Consider the following 17,580-nt stretch of genomic DNA (forward strand, 5'->3'; position numbering starts at 1 on the left):
AGGTTATAAATGGTTTTAGACTGAAAAGTTTCTCACTGATTTTCTGTCAGTCTAATGATTAATCACATGATTGTAACAATAAGAGAAAGTAACAGGAGAGCGAGAGCCTTTATTAGTTTGCATTATTCCTATTACTAGAATTATTTGATCTGTAAAATCCACAAATATACTCTCAAGTGACCTCCTCTATCACTTCATATAGTCTAGTGTAAAATACTGTTGACTGGCAGAAATGAGACAGAATCATCTTTTTTTTTAGACCACTAATTATTCTCATGGTCCAACACCTTACCCCTCCTGTAGCATGGAGTCCAAACATGTTTTAGGAAAGAGTTGTACAAATAAATAGACAAGGCTACTGAGCGATACGTGCATTTTTCAGCATTAATCATTAGTCAGTCTACAAGGGCTTGCCAAAACTAACACAAGATCCTTGTGCAAAGCAGCAACACACCCTGGAAGGTAACACATCTATCCACAGCTGCCTGCTGACGTTTTCACTAAACACGTTGTCAACAGCAGGAGGAGCTGGGAGCCCTGATCAAGAGCTATTGGACTCATCACTGAAGCACAGAGGAATCATGAACTGACTGGTTATTTTGCTAGTTAACCTCTCTTCTGTTTTACAGCACGGAATGTCATGGTGCTCTGGGGAAGGTAAGGGTTAACTTTTAAGTTTGAACCGCGCTGTAGACAGGCGTTACGCCGGACGTTATTTAAAAAACAAAACAAAACAGCAACAGTCAATTTAAGTGTCTGCTTCGTCAAGTTTGAGTCAAAACCATCTCTGAATGTTGGTGCTTGTCATCAAATTACTGCAGCACATACAACCTACTAGCAAGCGCTGGTTTTGATAAACATTTGAACTTGTTTCACTGTCCTGCTACACTTGTTTACTAAATTAATCCAGAAAAATATGTATTTAAAATGCTGTTTTATTTAATGACGTTACTGTATTGCTCATAGTTGAATTGAAAAGTGGTTCGGAGTTTTTTTTTAGAGAATGTAAGACAGCATATTTTACTTTTGCCACCACGAAACTTAAAATTGGCACGTTTGTCAGTTAGGTTTGGCTTCAACTGAGCTGCTGAGTTTTTAAACTCTTAATGAGGACTCGGTTTAACACCCTGTTCGCAAGGGTGCTAACAGTTGGAAATAAGACAGAACTGTTGGTTTATAGCTTAAAATGTGAGATAAAACCTGTTAAAATCTGTGCTAATACCGCCTTTTAATTTAACACTGGACTGATTTATTATTCTAACTGTTAATAATATCTGCCCGGCCCTTCACTCATTATTGCCGTCTATGCGGCTGCAGCGTCAGGTGCACACCCCTCTGTATCCGGGTGTCCTCACCGGGATGGGCGGGACTAACATACAGTCAGTTTCAAGACAAACTCAGCTAACTTCCTTAACAGGGCAAACTAATGTGGTCACTTATTAATGAATTTAAACCCTCACTTGTTTTTTTCGCCCCTCTCATGTCAGGGCCACCTTGAACGGAAGACACCTGTGGACACCTGTAGATTACAATGGAGACCCTGCCAGTAGGTTGGACTGTGCACACAGGTGACCAGAAGGGAGATGGTGCGCAACTGTTAAATGGAGGAGTCACTGACAGCAACACAAACACACATGTCCATGATCTGTTTCATGAAGATGCACAGGTGAGATGTGTGCCCCTCAAATATTTCCCAGATTCACGATGATGATGAATATGTTTATGACTTGATGCTGCTGTTCAGATAAATCATCTTTTAAATCATCCAGTGCTGTTTACGGTTGTGTTGCCATGTTTAGGGCTTCCAGCAGTCTAGCCAGCCATGGTGGAAGATCAAGTTGTTCGTGTGGGAACCGGTGCTGTTCGGCACCTGGGATGGAGTTTTCACCACCTGCATGATCAACATTTTCGGTGTAGTTTTATTCCTGCGTACCGGCTACCTGGTGGTGAGTTCTCGCTGTGTTTACTGTATGTGCATGGCCAGTTCAACAGTCGTATCCAATCAGAAAAACTACAGACTCACACCTTCTTGGAATTAGTGTATTGGAGAGACAAAATAACTAACCAGACAGATTTGGTGTATAAAAACAAATAATGAAAACTACTGGTGAAGAATATCTGATTTTTTTAAACCTGACTTGGACATCAGAAGATTAAAGGTCGATGTCTGCTTCAGTGATTAACATGAAGAAATTAATAAAAAACAAAGTATACCCCAGCACCCACAATTTTTTAGATGTCCTGTTGTATTTTATAAACTGATTGGTGCATTCAGAACCCCTGAACAGACTGCTTGATTGTTGCAGCCAACAGGCCAACAAAAGTACCATGTTTTGCTTATTTTTACTTTTACACTTTATAATATCTAGCCTTGTGTCTGGTAAAACTGTGTGCTTTTCACATTTTTGCTCAGCTCCGCTGAAGCTTTAGATTTTTATTCTTAGCTGTATTCATCATTAAACATGCGCCACCCTGTCATTTGATCCCAAACACTGTAATGTGCATGTGTCATCACAGGACACAGTCACAAAGACCCTGTGATCTTAATTGCTACATCCGTCTGGGTTTAGCTTGACAGATAAAATATAGTTTGCCATGTGGGAGACAGGGTTTCTTATCCAGAGTGAGACACATTTGATCATGAATCACTGGGTTATTGTTGTGCACAGGGACAGATTGTAGCTCAGCAAACATGTTTTGTCCTGTGTGACCTTGACTTCAGCAGGAATACCCATTGTCCTTAGTCTTCCGTAACATCAGGGCCACAGTCAAAGTAAGAGGAAGTGAAAATTAAAAGTTGGGCTGTTCCCCTTTTAGTGATATCATTTTGAAGCAGCTAAAAGCGAGGATAAAGAAAAAACATTCTGAATAAACATCTTTCTTTAGTTTTCTCATGTTGCATATTGCAGTTGACTGTTTCAACACACAAGCACATAAGGTTCAATGAAAATGATATAAATTAAAATAATGACCAAGACTATAGACTAAACAGTATACCATACAAAGACAAAGCAAAGACAAAAACAGAAATGACGTAAAAACTGTGAAGCAATCTAAAGCTGTAACTATAATCAATTTATAGCTGAAGATAATTGACATGCTGCAGATTAACATACTATAATATGTGCATCAGTGACTATTTTGTGTCGTGCTGCTTCCAGGGGAACACAGGCGTGCTGCTTGGGATGCTCCTGGTCTCCTTGGTCGTGCTGGTTGCTTTAGTGACGGTGATGTCGGGGATCGGAGTGTGTGAGCACTGTGGGGCTGGCAGTGGAGGAATCTACTCCATGATCTCCACTGTCCTGGGTGGCAGGGTTGGGGGCACAGTGGGCCTCCTTTATGTGTTTGGCCAGGTGAGTATTTTTGATTTGTTTGAAGCTTTTGATTTCACAATGCGACCACTAGATCTGTAACAGAGCCACACGTTTTCATCGGTATCTTCCCCCCTTTTCTGATTGACGCTGCCTCTGACCCTGCAGTGCGTGGCAGGAGCCATGTATATCACGGGTTTCTCTGAGTCGGTGGCGGAGCTGCTGGGTCTACAAACTCAGTGGGTGGTGCGTGGCATGTCGGCGGTGGTGCTGCTGGCCCTGCTCGGAATCAACCTGGCTGGTGTCAAGTGGATTGTCCGGCTTCAGCTGCTACTGCTGGCTGTGCTGGCTGTCTCCACACTGGACTTTGTCATTGGCACTTTCACGCACCTTGACCCAGGTAGGTCTTAGCTCATGAATACTGACATAAAGGGAGAAGGAAACTGGGATCATAGGAAGGTTTAAATCAGTTCTGCTGTTTTTAGTGTCTGTTAATACTTTGTATGGGTATTTTCAACATTAGTCAGTGGTAGAATTATATTGATGTTAAAGCCTCTGAAGCATCATTTAGCTAGGTTACGATTACACAGGCATTTAGTCTACGCTCTTATTCAGAATAATTTCCAGGAAATTATTACAGAAAAATAAGTAAACCTGTCTTAACCATCAACTTACTGAGTAGCCAAACCTTCAAGAATGCTATGAAAATAAAAAAAAATCCCTACACCAGTTACTATATCAGACAAAAGACAAAAAAGTCAATTAGCAAGTATAATCAAGAAAACCCACAGCTAATGGTGTTTACAGTATGTGTGTATGAGAGTTGAGTGGGCAGCTGCAGGTCAGGGGCAGAGGTGGAGCTGGAAGAGATGGGATTTCAGTCTGTGTTTGCAAACTGCCAAAGCTTTCCACTTCTTCTCCACTGGCTGTGGAGGTAACATCATTCTACCTGGCTTAGTTGGGATGGAGAAGGGAGCGTGTTATGCTATGCATAACCAGAGGACGAACTGTGGAAAAAAGAACAGACCATTGTCACAACCTACGTTTTGACTCGTCAAACACAAGTGGAACTAATAAGTTAATTACTGCACGGCCTCACAGGAACTGCTGGAGCACAGCCCTCATTAATGTTATTAGTTCCACCTGTGCTTTTCCTGCAAGGACGACCCAGTGGTTTAGGAAACAGTAACAAAACTATCAAAGCTGTGAACATTCAGCTTAGCAAAATTTAGTCACAAGATAAAACAAGATGAACGGCACAAGATGGAGAGAGTTTTGAGCGAGAAGAAGAGAAGGGCAATAAACATGTAAGACAAAATATGAAAAAGGAAATGTTTATCTCAGCTGATGTAGCAGACCTTTGTGTATTTTGTGTGAAGTTAAATTTATTTTCCAGATTTCCCTATCAGTGACTAATGAGAAATGTTCGAAGGAAAACATGCCTGTCGCGTAGAAAGCCTTCGCTCTTTTTGTCCAGAGTATTGTTACCAGTTTATAAAATGCTGGAGGGCAGCTTCCAAAGTGTGGCACAACAGAGACAGTTTAAGAGCCACTGATCTAGAATGTTTACTAGAACTGTGAATGTGTGTGACCTGTTGAGGCCAGTAGGGGTCGCTGTAGTATTACTTACTTTAGTCAGTGTCAGCCTAGTATCCTACTGAGATCAGATCTCCACAGGTCACCAATGAGTTTGGTGTCTGTGTAACAATTTATTTACTTTATATTTAACCCATTTTTGTCGTGTGTTAGCCTGTTAACCTGTTTGTTTCCTGTGAGAACTTTCTTTCCCCTCAGTGACTGTAAACCTGGGGAAAGTTCTTTTTCTGCTGTTGTGTTTGTTAAACCAAGTTTGAGACTGGTGGTGTGTTAATTGAGATTATTATTTTTTATTTTTTCTCTTTTTTGTGGTGAGGAAATGTTGCCTTTTTTGAGTGGCTTGTATTCTTTTGCTGGCTCTCAGGAAGTCCTTCCCCACATTTCCTGTTCTCACTGATTATCAACGTCCTGTACAGTGGGAGGACAAAAGTGTTCCACAAGTCAAGCCAGTGCTTTTATGAATAACATGGACACAAGAACATTCACTGTACTCTATGTAATAATAACATAAAAATTACTGAACATGTAGGGCACACACAATAAAACACACATATACATATGTAGAGATTTCAGGCTTCCTGTCCAATGCTGGGCAATACTTTACTATTCCAGGTTACCCCTGTGCTGCTAAAACCAGGCTCTCATCCCCTAACCCTGACCCGGACTGCTCCGCCCCTCCCATCCCTCCCACTCTCCAGCCATCTTTATTGCGCAGTTGGTGGAGGCAAGTTTGCAGTCGCTGAAGAACTCTGTGAGAACCAGGCATAATGGCTTCTCCAGGTTTTTCCAATTAAGAACTGCTATGTGTATTGTGGTGACCTCATGTTTGGCAGTGGACCAGCAGGTCCCCCAGCTAGCTGAAACGGCTCAGATTAGCCTGCACTCGTTGTACGCCGAGGCACATCCTGAAGGAAAAAGATTCACTGCCAAAATGATGTGGTCATAGTTTAATAACATGTCCCCTATGTACACTTGGCAACACCATTTTACATCATTACCATAGCTAAGGTGTGTCTTGTCTGCCATGTCTGTCCACGTATTGGCTTGTCAAAGGGTTAGATTTATAGCTGTATGACTGATCAATAGGTAGAAAATTATTTGGCAGCTATTTAGAATATTTATTTGGGTGTTTTTTCAGCCAAAAATGTCTAACATTTCCTAGTTCCAGCTTCTAAAACTTGAGGATTTGTTGATTTTTCTCTGATTTTTATGTACAGTAATTGTTAGCTGAATATCTTTGGGTGTTGGTCAGACAAAACCAAGCTGTCACCTTGGACTCTGCTTAAGTTTTTTTTTTTTTTTTTTTCCCCATATTTTTTTTATGACAAATTAGATGCAGCTCTAATCTAAATATGTTTTCATTGTAAAGCTAGGTTTTGTTTACACTTTTTTTTTATTATCATCCCAAGTTTCATTGGTTAATATGCTCTGATTTTGATGCAGTGTCAGTGGCTTTTGAGTCCCAACAACAAAAAGGATAAAAACTAAATCACTGCATTTTTGGTTTAAAAAAAAAAAAAAAATCAATCATGAAGATTATTTTTAAAAACATGTACAGGTTAGATCCAAAAAATACTGGTATTTGTGTTGATCTTCATTGTCCCATGTTAATCATTTTTCTTTCATCATCACAGTTGAAGCACGTAGTGGCAGCCACCTACCTTATTCCAAAGAAAAACCCTCTAGACCACTCAATTAAAGCACTTTTTATGTCTATATGTGAAGTAAAACTGTTAATTTTAAACAGTGACCCCCTGACAATTCAATGGTTAAATCATAAGTAGAAAGATTTAGGGATATTATGAGGTACGTATATGAACTCTCACTTGTAGACTGACCTGGCTTCCTCATTTCCCCAGCCACAAGGATCTGTTAAGTGACTTATAATGACAAGTCCTTCCTGCAGAACTGTGACAGGTGGAGTTAGAATTGAAAAACTGCTTGGCTACGACACGTTAAACAACTCAGAATAGTGCTTTATGATCCCCGTTTGGGATCGGGAGGAGATTTAATTTCCTACTTCAAGAGTAGTGAATTATTTAGTCTGGTCAGTAACAGTGCCAGTGTATTGTCTCTGCAACCAAACAATTCAACCACAAACTCCTCTGATAGTGGTGCTTAGATGAAATGCAATCTGACATGCATTACCCTGTCCCCATAGTTGAAGCCTATTCCCCACAGAACAGGAAGCCACAATGTAGTCCTTGGGTCTAGCGTTTAGGGTGTTAACCAGACTCACCCACATTTTTGGAAAATGACAAAGAGAGAAGGCCGGAACTGAGATCTGAGGCCTGCTGCTACTCAACAGACCGCCACATTTCTCCCTGTGATCCTACTATAATATATAATTCTCAATCGTCCCAGTGGGACTTGCTCCACCTCTGTATCATCACAGCTTGCCCTGTTCTCCATGCAGAGTGGTCTATACTGGTTTGTGTGGAGGAATAAGGGGTTAGAGAAATAGAATGAGCATCAGATGCTCATGTAATCTGACTACACATTCCAGTCTGCATCAGAGGAATGCTGAGCTCAGAAAGGAGCCCCACTCCACTTGTACACTTGCTCCTCAGTATACATAACCATGGATGCTCCCACCACAGCTTTGTCTTAAAACTCTAAGAAGGCCTATAAAAGAGTGTTTTCTTTTTATTATTTGTTTTTTGCAGGCTAGATTAAGATGTAAAAATTAAAGGAGAGAAACCTCCATCATGTGACTAAATAGCTGGACAGTCTGTATGATAGGTGTATTTTTTTACTCACTAAGGCTTTGTCTAAAGTCAGGTTAGCAGCTCAGTGAGGATGTATGTTGGCATATAGGTGCTTTGAGCTAAATGCTAACAACAGCATCCTAACATGCTCACACTGACAATGTTAACATGCTGATGTTCAGCAGCCATAATGTTTACCATGTTCACTATCTTATTTTAGCATGTTAGCATGCTAACATTAGCCAATTAGCACTAGATACGACCAACTAGATACATTGGTCGTCAAACTGAAATTTTGACTTGGTGATAGTGTTAGATGAAGGGAGGGTTAAGGGGTTGCCAAAATTATTACAACTCATCCTGAGTGTCATTCACTTCATCCTCGGTTTCTTAGGTGTTTGTGCAAAGTGTTAGCTGCCATCTAAAGTCTTCCGTGTGCAGTGCACTTGGAGGCAACAGCAAATAAAAAGTGAGTTCACAGAAAATGCAAAACTTGTACAAAAGTTGAACTTGAAAGACATTTGTTTGTAGTTTTGTTCAGTCCTAGGGGTCAAATGCTGAGACACTGACAGTATATCTAAACACAGAATTTGTGTTCATAGAAACAGTTTTCCTTATAAACATGTGAACGCCCTCAACTGAATACTCAGAGAATTAGGCATGGTTGGATGTTGGAGTATGATGTTGTAATATGGGTGGGGAGCTCATGGTGCAGACATGGACACTGGATTGCCCTGGATTTGTTCGATTCTGATTGTTTGGACAGAGGGCGGTCTCACCGGGTCAGAGAGTGAACAAGAGTTTGGGCCCCTACAGCCTCCCTAAATTCTTATTCCGGAGAATATGTGCACTTGGAATAACCAGTACATCCAGCCCTTTTGGTTTTTGGCTTTTGTCTAAAGAATAGAAAAAATGAGCATGCTCAATCTTTTTTCTTTCAAATCTTTTTTTTTTTTTTTTTTTTTTTCCCCTCTCACTCTCTGTCTCCCTCTCTCGCTCACTCTCATTCTTTCTCTCAAACTTGGAAGCTGCTGAGCTTCTGAAAAGGGTGGTGACTTCCTTTTGGATAAACATGTCATTAATCTGACAGAACACATTCTTTCCCATCGCAAGATAACCAAGGGGAAATGTCCGGTGGTGTAACAGAGGCGGGCCCTTTAGACTGTGTGGTTTAAATGGCCCCCATCAATGCAGAACAATCTCCCCTTGCACATTCAACAAACTTACCTAGACTCAACAAGCCTGCATGTTATTAAAGTGGACTGCTGCCTACTGTTGTCATATTTGGTTAAAATACATGTTACAATCTCAAATTGTAGACATGACAATCCACAGGTGGTGCTGTGATCCCAGATGAATCTTTTGTTTGAGTTGAAGGAGAATATTACTGATTTCTGTTTCAAGGGGAAAAGTAAGAAGTCTCTGACTATGCAGATGTAATGGAATATTTTTCAAACCTATAGTGTTTACATTGATTTACACTGGTGTCTGCACCAGGGGATTTTCTTAATAAAGACCTATAGTACCAGACATAATGTGTTTACATTTCCAGTTAGCTTCAACCTCTCTGGGAAGTGCAGTGCAAAACTAACTAATAAGCATCTAGGACTAACCAGTCCCAGCCTGGTCAGATGCGTACAGGAACTGATGAAGCCTCTTGGATGAGAGGTGAAACGTCTTCCCACACTACAACCAAGTCCAGTTGCATTCGATTTAAATTTCCTTGAGATAACTATGACCTGGATGAATGAGAATATCCACAGGCATCTAGGACTAAAGATAATGACTAAATGCATAAAAAAGAAAAAACACCAGCACTACAGTCATTGGAGAAAAAAGGTTGATATAAAGATAAATATAGATAAATATTAGAAATGATAAAGAATGTGTATGTTATCACCATAGACTTTATATAAAGTATATACTGTATATCATTTATACAGTCTGTGGTTGTCATTTACAGTCAGATGATCTGCTTGTCCTGGTGTGTTCAGTAGCTTTGGCAAAACGGTAGCAGAATGTAGAAGAGTTGTAACTAATCTTATAGTTTTAGCAGATGGAGTGCTGTCTTGTCACTGAACTGTAGATGATAACAAGTACAAATGGGTAAACTCCCATCTGTAGACGAAGATGGTGTGTTTTCATCCAAAGCTAAAGTACAGCCACTAGACGGACCTTGTAGTGAGATTTTATACACAAATACTGAGTTGTTTCAAAATACCAGTCAAATTTATGTAACATAATGTGATGCAAAGCAGAAGTTTTTATTTTTCATGTACATTCATGTTGGCAGTTGACAGGTTTATACTTCTGCTGGTAATGCTGGCATATGGTTCAGTGCTGATTTGTTTTGTGTTCTGCCTCCTCTCTCAGAGCATGGCTTTGTTGGTTATTCAGCTGATCTGCTCAGCAGCAACACAAAGCCAGATTACAGCCTGGGAGAAAACTTCTTCACAGTATTTGGGGTTTTCTTTCCTGCTGCTACAGGTAAGTAGATCCCCACATCTCCTTTTTACTGTTGTGCTGCATGAAAAACAGACAGAATTAAGATTCTCAGAATAGCACATGCTCTGTCAGCAAAGCTCTATTTCTAATTTTTGCAGCTACATATGCAGTGTAAAAATACATTTTCTGTTGTTCAATATATTGTGTGCATTTTTGTGGTTTGTGTCTGCGTGCATGCGTGCGTGTGCATGTGTAGGGGTAATGGCAGGCTTTAACATGAGCTCAGATCTTCAGCGGCCTGAACACAACATCCCTGTGGGAACGCTTGCAGCTGTCTTCACCTCGTATGACAATATCCCAAACCCACCCCAACACACATACACTACTATATTGTAAAATACAAAAACACCACAGTGAAACACTACACAATAAAGTACACAAGACTATAACTACAGTAAAGGTGCATAGACTGACTTAGGTAGAGTGAATGTAGTTACATTCTAAGAAATACTAGAAAGGCTTCATTAATCTATTTAACTACACATCACTGTACAAGGACGGTTTTCAAATGTAACACTCTGCAGTTTCAGGGTGTGATTCATCCAAAAGGGAACTTTCCAAATGTTTAGATTTTACTTGTTACTTGTTGTGCTCTTACATTACTTAGTAGTATGTTATCCAAAGGGCAACCTTTTCTATTTCCATCAGAGAAAACAAACAAACCCACATTCCCAGCATGACTCCATCTGTCTCTTGTGAATTTGTGATGACACTGTTTCCCATTAATAGTGAGAAAGAAGCAGTTGTTAATAATTCTGTACGGTGTACTGTTGGTGACCCACAGGTGGTTCCTGTATCTGGTCTTTGTCTTCCTCCTGGGGGCCATCTGCACCAGAGAAGCTCTCCGCTATGACTTCTTGATAGCAGAAAAGGTAAACTCCTCTGTCTGTTTCCATCCAACCCTCTGAGAGAGGCCCTCCCGCAGGAGGGTTGAGGTGAGGGGATTCCCCACAATGGCTCACTTTGTTGAGGTGTGGTTAGTCCAGGCTCTGATTGTATGAATACTTTTAAAGTGGTGGAGATGTAAGGCCCTTAGCATTTTTTCCCCTCATGTGGAAATACTCATAAATTACATCATACTCAGGTTCAAGTACATGAAAAAAATGCAACTCACTTTGATATTTATTGTAGTGTTGTGGCATAATGACCTTTCAAGGGCAAATAATATTTGGTCTTATTATAAAACACCTGTAGACCTGTATTATTTTTAAAAGTCTTCATTAGTATCTGTTTTAGCTCTTACTAACAGATGTTGAAATAAAATAGATGGTCTCAGCCCTCTTCACCAGCAGTCTGTATATGTGCTCAGATTTGTGAGATTTGATGTGTGATCCATCCATGAATTTTCAGCAACAACAGAGCATGTGTTTATGTAGAGCTAAGGTTAGGGACACAAAGCATGCATGTTGTTCAGATTTTTTGTAATTCTAACCCATTATACTCACTGTCAAATGAAAACAGTACATTTTGCTTAAACCAATCATTGAATCGTTTTAAAGTCTTTGACTTCTCCATCAGTGGTTAGTCACTCACTGTTTTCATAAGAAGCTGGCTGCAGCGGAACTGAACTGGGTGTAGCTGTTGTGAGCTCTCAACCCCACCCCATCCTCTTCCACCCTCTGTTTGTTTTCCCTCTTCCTCCAGGTCTCCTTGGTGGGTTTCCTCTTTCTGCTGGGCCTCTACATCTCCTCCCTGGCTTCCTGCATGGGCGGCCTGTACGGAGCACCTAGGATCCTCCAGTGCATTGCCCAAGAGAGGGTCATCCCTGCTCTGGCCTTCCTGGGAAGAGGGGTGGGTGGATGAATGGATGGATGGATGGAGCCATGAGGGGGATATTTGGACTAAAACTGAAAGCATACTGAAAATATCTAGATTCACTTTCATTTTACTGCCTTGCTCACAAATAATTTTTCCTGTGCTCATAGGACAGCTCATAGGAGCTGTAATGTATTAGAGTGTCAAGCCATCATCCAATTATTAAGGGATTTCATGTTAAGGAATATTACTATTTCCTCCTTGTCTATGTGTACACTTACATTAGATAGTGAGAGTACCCCACTCTAGCTTAATTAATTGAGTAGATTCACTTTCTCAAGTCTAAGACTTTTGCCATTTGCACAAAGTACATGGATGCAAGTACCTTTTAAAAAAAAAAAAAAAAAAAAAAAACTTTCAACCATATTGCATCAGTCTTCAGAACTTTTACTTGGGAGAAGTCCTCCAAGTGCTAGGGATGAAATCCTACCAACTACTTACATTGCATGTCAACACAACTGACTGACAACAAACTCCATCCACTCATCAAGTGCTTGTGAAACAGCTCTGAACATAGAAATGAATTATGATTTCAAATTTCTAACCATTTCCTGTTTACATGTGCAAACATGTACAGTATTTGCTTTGGTGAGTTAGACTTCTCAGGCACAACATTCTCTGTCTGCATGTGCACACATCCTGCCTCCTTCACCAGGATTGGTATGTTTCACCCTGATTTAAAAAAATATATTACTAAACATATGCATTTGATTGGCAGAGCCGGTACCCAGCCTGAAGGAAATACTGCCTAAGACATTTACTTTAGGGAAAGAAAGTCCTAGCCATTACATAAAATAAAATGTTAGCCTACAGATTAGTGAACCATAACTGTCAAATGATTCATTTCCGTGCTTTAGAAAGGAGCCAGTAACTGATAACAAAGGCATTCATGAGCTGAGCTAAAATAAAATGATTTCATTATTCAGTGAGCCCTTAAACTACACTCTGGCATAAAAAGAGCATCTACAGATTTATCAAACTCAGAGAAAAATGTTTAAATAATTGCATGATTAAGTGTGCCTATATGGGGGGTGTGATGACTGGACTCAATGGGAGGTAGTCACAAGACTAATTATAGAGTGTGGACTCTAGTCCATAGAAGTGAGTAGACTGACTGTATTACTGTTACAACTCATTGCTGCTGCACACACACTGTCACGTTGACGTCCTGACCCCGTCCTCCCCAGTTTCCCTCAGACTTCCATGGATGGCAGCGGTGTCTGACCTCTCTCAGCAGGCTGGAATGAGGCCCTAGACATCTTGGCCCAAATCAAAGCTTCAGAACAAACGCAGGAAGGGCGACGAAGGCAGGGCCATGCTCCACTGTGTGCTCTGGAGGACCGCCAGGCTCACAGCAGTGCTCCTTAAATTGCTTGATAGGACCTGGGAAGTGAAAGCAAACTGGTTACCAAACCGCATGTTAAAACAATGCCTCCATTTTGAGGAAGGGGTTGTTTTGGGGGCATTGTGTTTGGCTCCTATTGAAGTGGTGTCTCACCTAATGATTTTTAAACCAACAGATTCAGTTCATTCATTTCATTGTCTCCCTGGAATTTATACTGGATGTTAAACCCTTCTGAAGTCTACTGCAAACTATTTTACTCTTCATTGTGGAGTCAAATATAGGTGTTAAATGTAATTATATTTAATGAGGGCAGATGTTTTTCAAATGGAGAAAACCACATCAGTACTGAAAATGCAGCTGACTTTCTCATGGGCCTGGCAGATGTCCAGTGTCAGGTTAGCAGTTGTGAGTAATGATAGAGCATGGCTCCTGACCAACGAAAGGCCAGACGAAGTCATGAGAAGATTTTGTGAAAATGTTTTAGTTGTTATAACAAAAACAGGAGGCATGGGATGTAAACTTGTTGTATTTTGATTGTTGTTTTGATAATTGTAAGACCAAAATTATACTCTAAGTATATAAAATACTATGCTATATATACAGCATGTTTCTATGATGAAGTATGTTCATACAAGTAATTGTCCCATTTCTACTTGTTGGTGAATCCAAGTGTTACTGAAGGGAAGTAGATGATCTCTAGATACAGTTCTAATTTTTTCATTTTACTTAAATTTAACTTAACCACTTCCTCTAGCTGGGTTTTCCTCCCCACTGTCCATAAACAGTACAGTTTTTACCCAGTCTTGGGCAGAAGATTGAAGTTGTGAATCCACACAATCAGTCTGTGAGGACAATGGGACATTCTTCTTTCTTACAGCCTCTTTCTGTCAACTTAGGCCCAAAATGCAGGTGTAATTTTACACAGAATTTCTTGTGTAGTGCAACCGTCACTAACCCCACTGTGGGTCTCTCTCCTCTAACAGAAAGGCCCAAACAGGACCCCAGTAGCTGCGATCTGTCTGACCAGCCTGCTGACCATGGCCTTCATTTTCATCGGCCAGGTCAATGTACTAGCTCCCATTGTCACAATCAACTTCATGCTCACCTACAGTTTCATCGACTACTCTTACTTCAGTGTGGCCATGACCTTCCAGCTGCAGAGCAAAGAGAAAAGGGACACCCTCATCCTGGCTAAAAGAAACCAGCGCAGGTCCACCAGCCAGAGCTCCAGGCCGCTTATTGAAGCCCCTCTCCCGAACTATGGGACTGGAGGCGAGAGTCCGCAGTGTAAAGGCACTTTGTTAGAGTTCACCAAAGACATGGATCAGATCTTTCCACCAGACTCCAGGGCTGAGAAGACCGCCTCCATGCGAGAGCTGAGCAACCAAGGCAAGAGCAGAAAGGCTACAGCTAAGCAGCAGCTCATGGACAGTTTTGGTTTGGACCTGAACAGCAATATGTTCTCAGAAGAGAAAGGGGAGGAGATAAGTTCAGCTCCACCATATGAGGAAGCTGTGGAGCAGAGTGGAAGTGGGGAGCTCAGGGCTGGAGAGGAGCCACCAGTCCAATGTACAAAACCATGTCATGTTAAACAGGACCCTCACAATCACAGCACAGGTGAAAAGCTTTGCCCCTGAAACATTAGACTAAACAGAGGTAGAGATCACAGAAGTTAGTTGTACCTGTTTTAATGACCTGACATTTCATTTACTTTTTCAGGTTCTGAAAGGTAAAGCAGAACAACAGAGCTTTGAAATCAAACCTGTGCAGGATTCATTCTATACAAAATTCTGCAACCACTGGATTGCTCTTATTGGGGTAGGTTGTTTTTGTTCTCATAGAGTATTTTCAGATAATATGTACAGAACTCAATGAATATTGTGAATATATAATGTCTTTTCTTTCAGGCATTGAGCTCCATACTGATCATGTTTGTTATCCAGTGGGTTTATGCCTTGGCAAACATAGTTGTGGCTTTGCTGCTTTTCTTCTACATTGGGAAAACAAGTCCTGGACTACCTTTAGGTGATTGCCTCACTTCATTCTCAGTGATCAATTTACCTAAATAATCCACAGTCGGTACTGTGCATACTCTTGTTCTAGTTGCTTGGATTTCAAAGTAGACTGTGTTGTGTGGATTAGCATTTGTATAAAAGTGAGAAAATAAGACATGGCTTCATTCAGTGAATTGTAAAAACAGCTGGGTTTATACTTTTCCTTCCCATGACACACAAGAACTCTTCTCGAATTGCAAGGTCTTTAATAAGTAGCAAATTGTTGATCCCTGTTTAGTAGTTAGGTGTGATTTTCTGTTCAGTTGTTACCAAATACACTTCATGAACATTACATTTTATAAATTATGGGTTGTCTATTGTCTGCTGAAAAGAGGAAAAGTCTTTTTTTTGCTTGGTGTGATATTTTTGTAGCTTAGTTACAAGGCCATTCCATAAACTTGTCTAACTGTAGGTCTTTTATAGCTGTAGGAGTAGTCTGCAAGTAATGTTTTACATAACCTGAGGAAAGATTCCTGTATTTTTTCCATTATATTATTAGATAACTTTATGTCTAGCAAAACACATTCTCATGTGCAGTTTACTTGAAAAGTATGTAGACCTGCTCCCATGCTCAGTCATTATGTGACCTGGTAACACACTGGGACACATTGCTGGGAGTTTCACTTGCGGTTTCTTTGCCTGGAAAGGCTGGCAGCTGTTGTGGCTTAGGATTTCTAGAATAGCTGGATGGGACACTCTGCATCTGCATTAAACTCACCACATTACAGCGTGCCTCAACTGTCTGACTCATGACATTTCTGAGCATAAGAGCTGCAAGTGTTAAACACTTGTCCCACAGGTGGTGGATGAGATGGTGTGTGTGTCTCTCTCTCCCTGCTACTAGCTTTCTGTGCTATATTACAGCTTCAAAGATTTTTACAATAAGGAATGTTTCCATAGATTTAAATTTATTATTGTTATTATTATTAATGTTATTGTATATAAGTGTTTTCTGCCACTAGTATTTAACTATGTAACTCATTCAGCTCATTTCTTCAGGGCAAAAAATAACAGTTTTTGATTCATTTGCAGGTATTGCAGCGCGATTCAGCTTTTTTAGGTGGCTCAAATCAGCACTGAATAACATTTTAAGGTATGGTGTGGTTGTTATATTACAAAATGGGTCACTCAGATATCAGAATATAAGAATGAGTGAGAGACAGATAAAGCATGACTAAAACTAACTTTTCATACTTGTCATAATCTATTTGTTTTTGTGTTACTAAGTGATAAAAACATAAGACATTTTAAACATATATTTTCTCAGTTATATGGTAAATTCATATGTCATCACCCCAAACCTATTTTTCCTTACTATCCCTGTTTTTCAGGGGAAAAAGAACTCCCCAAGATGAGATTGTAGTGACACCCTCTCTGTCTGGGGTTGGGCTGAAAACCAGGCAGCTGACAGAGGAAAATGCTGACTTTGCCTCACGTCACCGCTATCACCAATCCTCATTCATCGGGGCCGACAAGATGGTGCAACCACCACTCCACTCAATGAATTAAACACCGCCTCATTTAGATGTTGTAGCTGACAGCCCGAAACCACATTTTCTGCCTCAAACTGTGTCTCATGTTGCCATTTGGGCAGAGACATTGAGCTGCTTTGATCCTTTTCTTGTGGTGGAGGAAATCCTTTTTTTAGAGTTGTAGAGTATTTGTGTGAGAGAGTTGTCTCAGGACTTTATTAATTTAGCTGTAGTTGGTAGTAAACTGAATTAAAAGTAAAAATAGTTTGTCTTAATGTACTTACTTTGACTGAAATATCAGAACCTGTGAAACTCTCCACTGTTATTAGTTTTAGGTTTTTTTTTTCTACTGCTGGGTCACTTCCAAGAAGTCTAGTCCCCACAGTGCTCATATGGCATTAATATCTTGTGTTATGGTTTGATTAAAATATGTATACTCACTTCTGCATGGCTGCAGTTAATGGTTTGTTGGCAAAGTTTCTAGCAAACCTGCTTTTGAACTACCTAAGAATGACAATATTGTTACACTCATCACCTCATATTTGATATTCAAACATGATTTTCAAAATAAAACATACATGGCACTGCTCTTCTCTTGAAAGGTATTTTACAGGAAAACATTCACACAATACAAGTGACAGCTTTCTAACACAAATAATACAGAAATATCCATCACTGCAGTTGAGCTACATCAACAACCTACCTCCAAGTTTCCTCCTAGACAGACTGATAGTGTAGATGTGACCTTGTTTTGTTTGTTTGTTTGTTTTTTCA

The 17,580-nt window shown here is 40.3% G+C and overlaps 1 protein-coding gene across 1 annotated transcript; it reads left to right on the forward strand.

Moving 5' to 3' along the window:
- Positions 1 to 455: 455 nt before the first annotated feature.
- On the forward strand, positions 456 to 17,390 carry slc12a8 (solute carrier family 12 member 8). The gene is made up of 14 exons (XM_018690464.2): positions 456 to 657; positions 1,488 to 1,666; positions 1,800 to 1,946; positions 3,162 to 3,353; positions 3,480 to 3,711; positions 9,989 to 10,102; positions 10,317 to 10,404; positions 10,905 to 10,992; positions 11,765 to 11,911; positions 14,264 to 14,897; positions 15,010 to 15,098; positions 15,188 to 15,305; positions 16,367 to 16,427; positions 16,666 to 17,390. The coding sequence occupies exons 2-14, from the start codon at positions 1,532 to 1,534 to the stop codon at positions 16,841 to 16,843; spliced, it is 2,223 nt and encodes a 740-aa protein (XP_018545980.1). The 5' UTR covers positions 456 to 657; positions 1,488 to 1,531; the 3' UTR covers positions 16,844 to 17,390.
- Positions 17,391 to 17,580: the final 190 nt, after the last annotated feature.

The sequence above is a fragment of the Lates calcarifer genome, linkage group LG1, assembly GCF_001640805.2.
Source record: "Lates calcarifer isolate ASB-BC8 linkage group LG1, TLL_Latcal_v3, whole genome shotgun sequence".
Lineage (NCBI taxonomy): Eukaryota > Metazoa > Chordata > Actinopteri > Centropomidae > Lates > Lates calcarifer.

Excerpts from the sequence above, each read along its gene's own strand:
- slc12a8 (XM_018690464.2), top strand. The coding sequence starts at position 1,532 with ATGGAGACCCTGCCAGTAGGTTGGACTGTGCACACAGGTGACCAGAAG. Across the intron at positions 3,354-3,479 it reads TCCTTTATGTGTTTGGCCAG|TGCGTGGCAGGAGCCATGTA; the intron begins GTGAGTATTTTT and ends CTGACCCTGCAG. Across the intron at positions 10,993-11,764 it reads ACTTCTTGATAGCAGAAAAG|GTCTCCTTGGTGGGTTTCCT; the intron begins GTAAACTCCTCT and ends CTCTTCCTCCAG.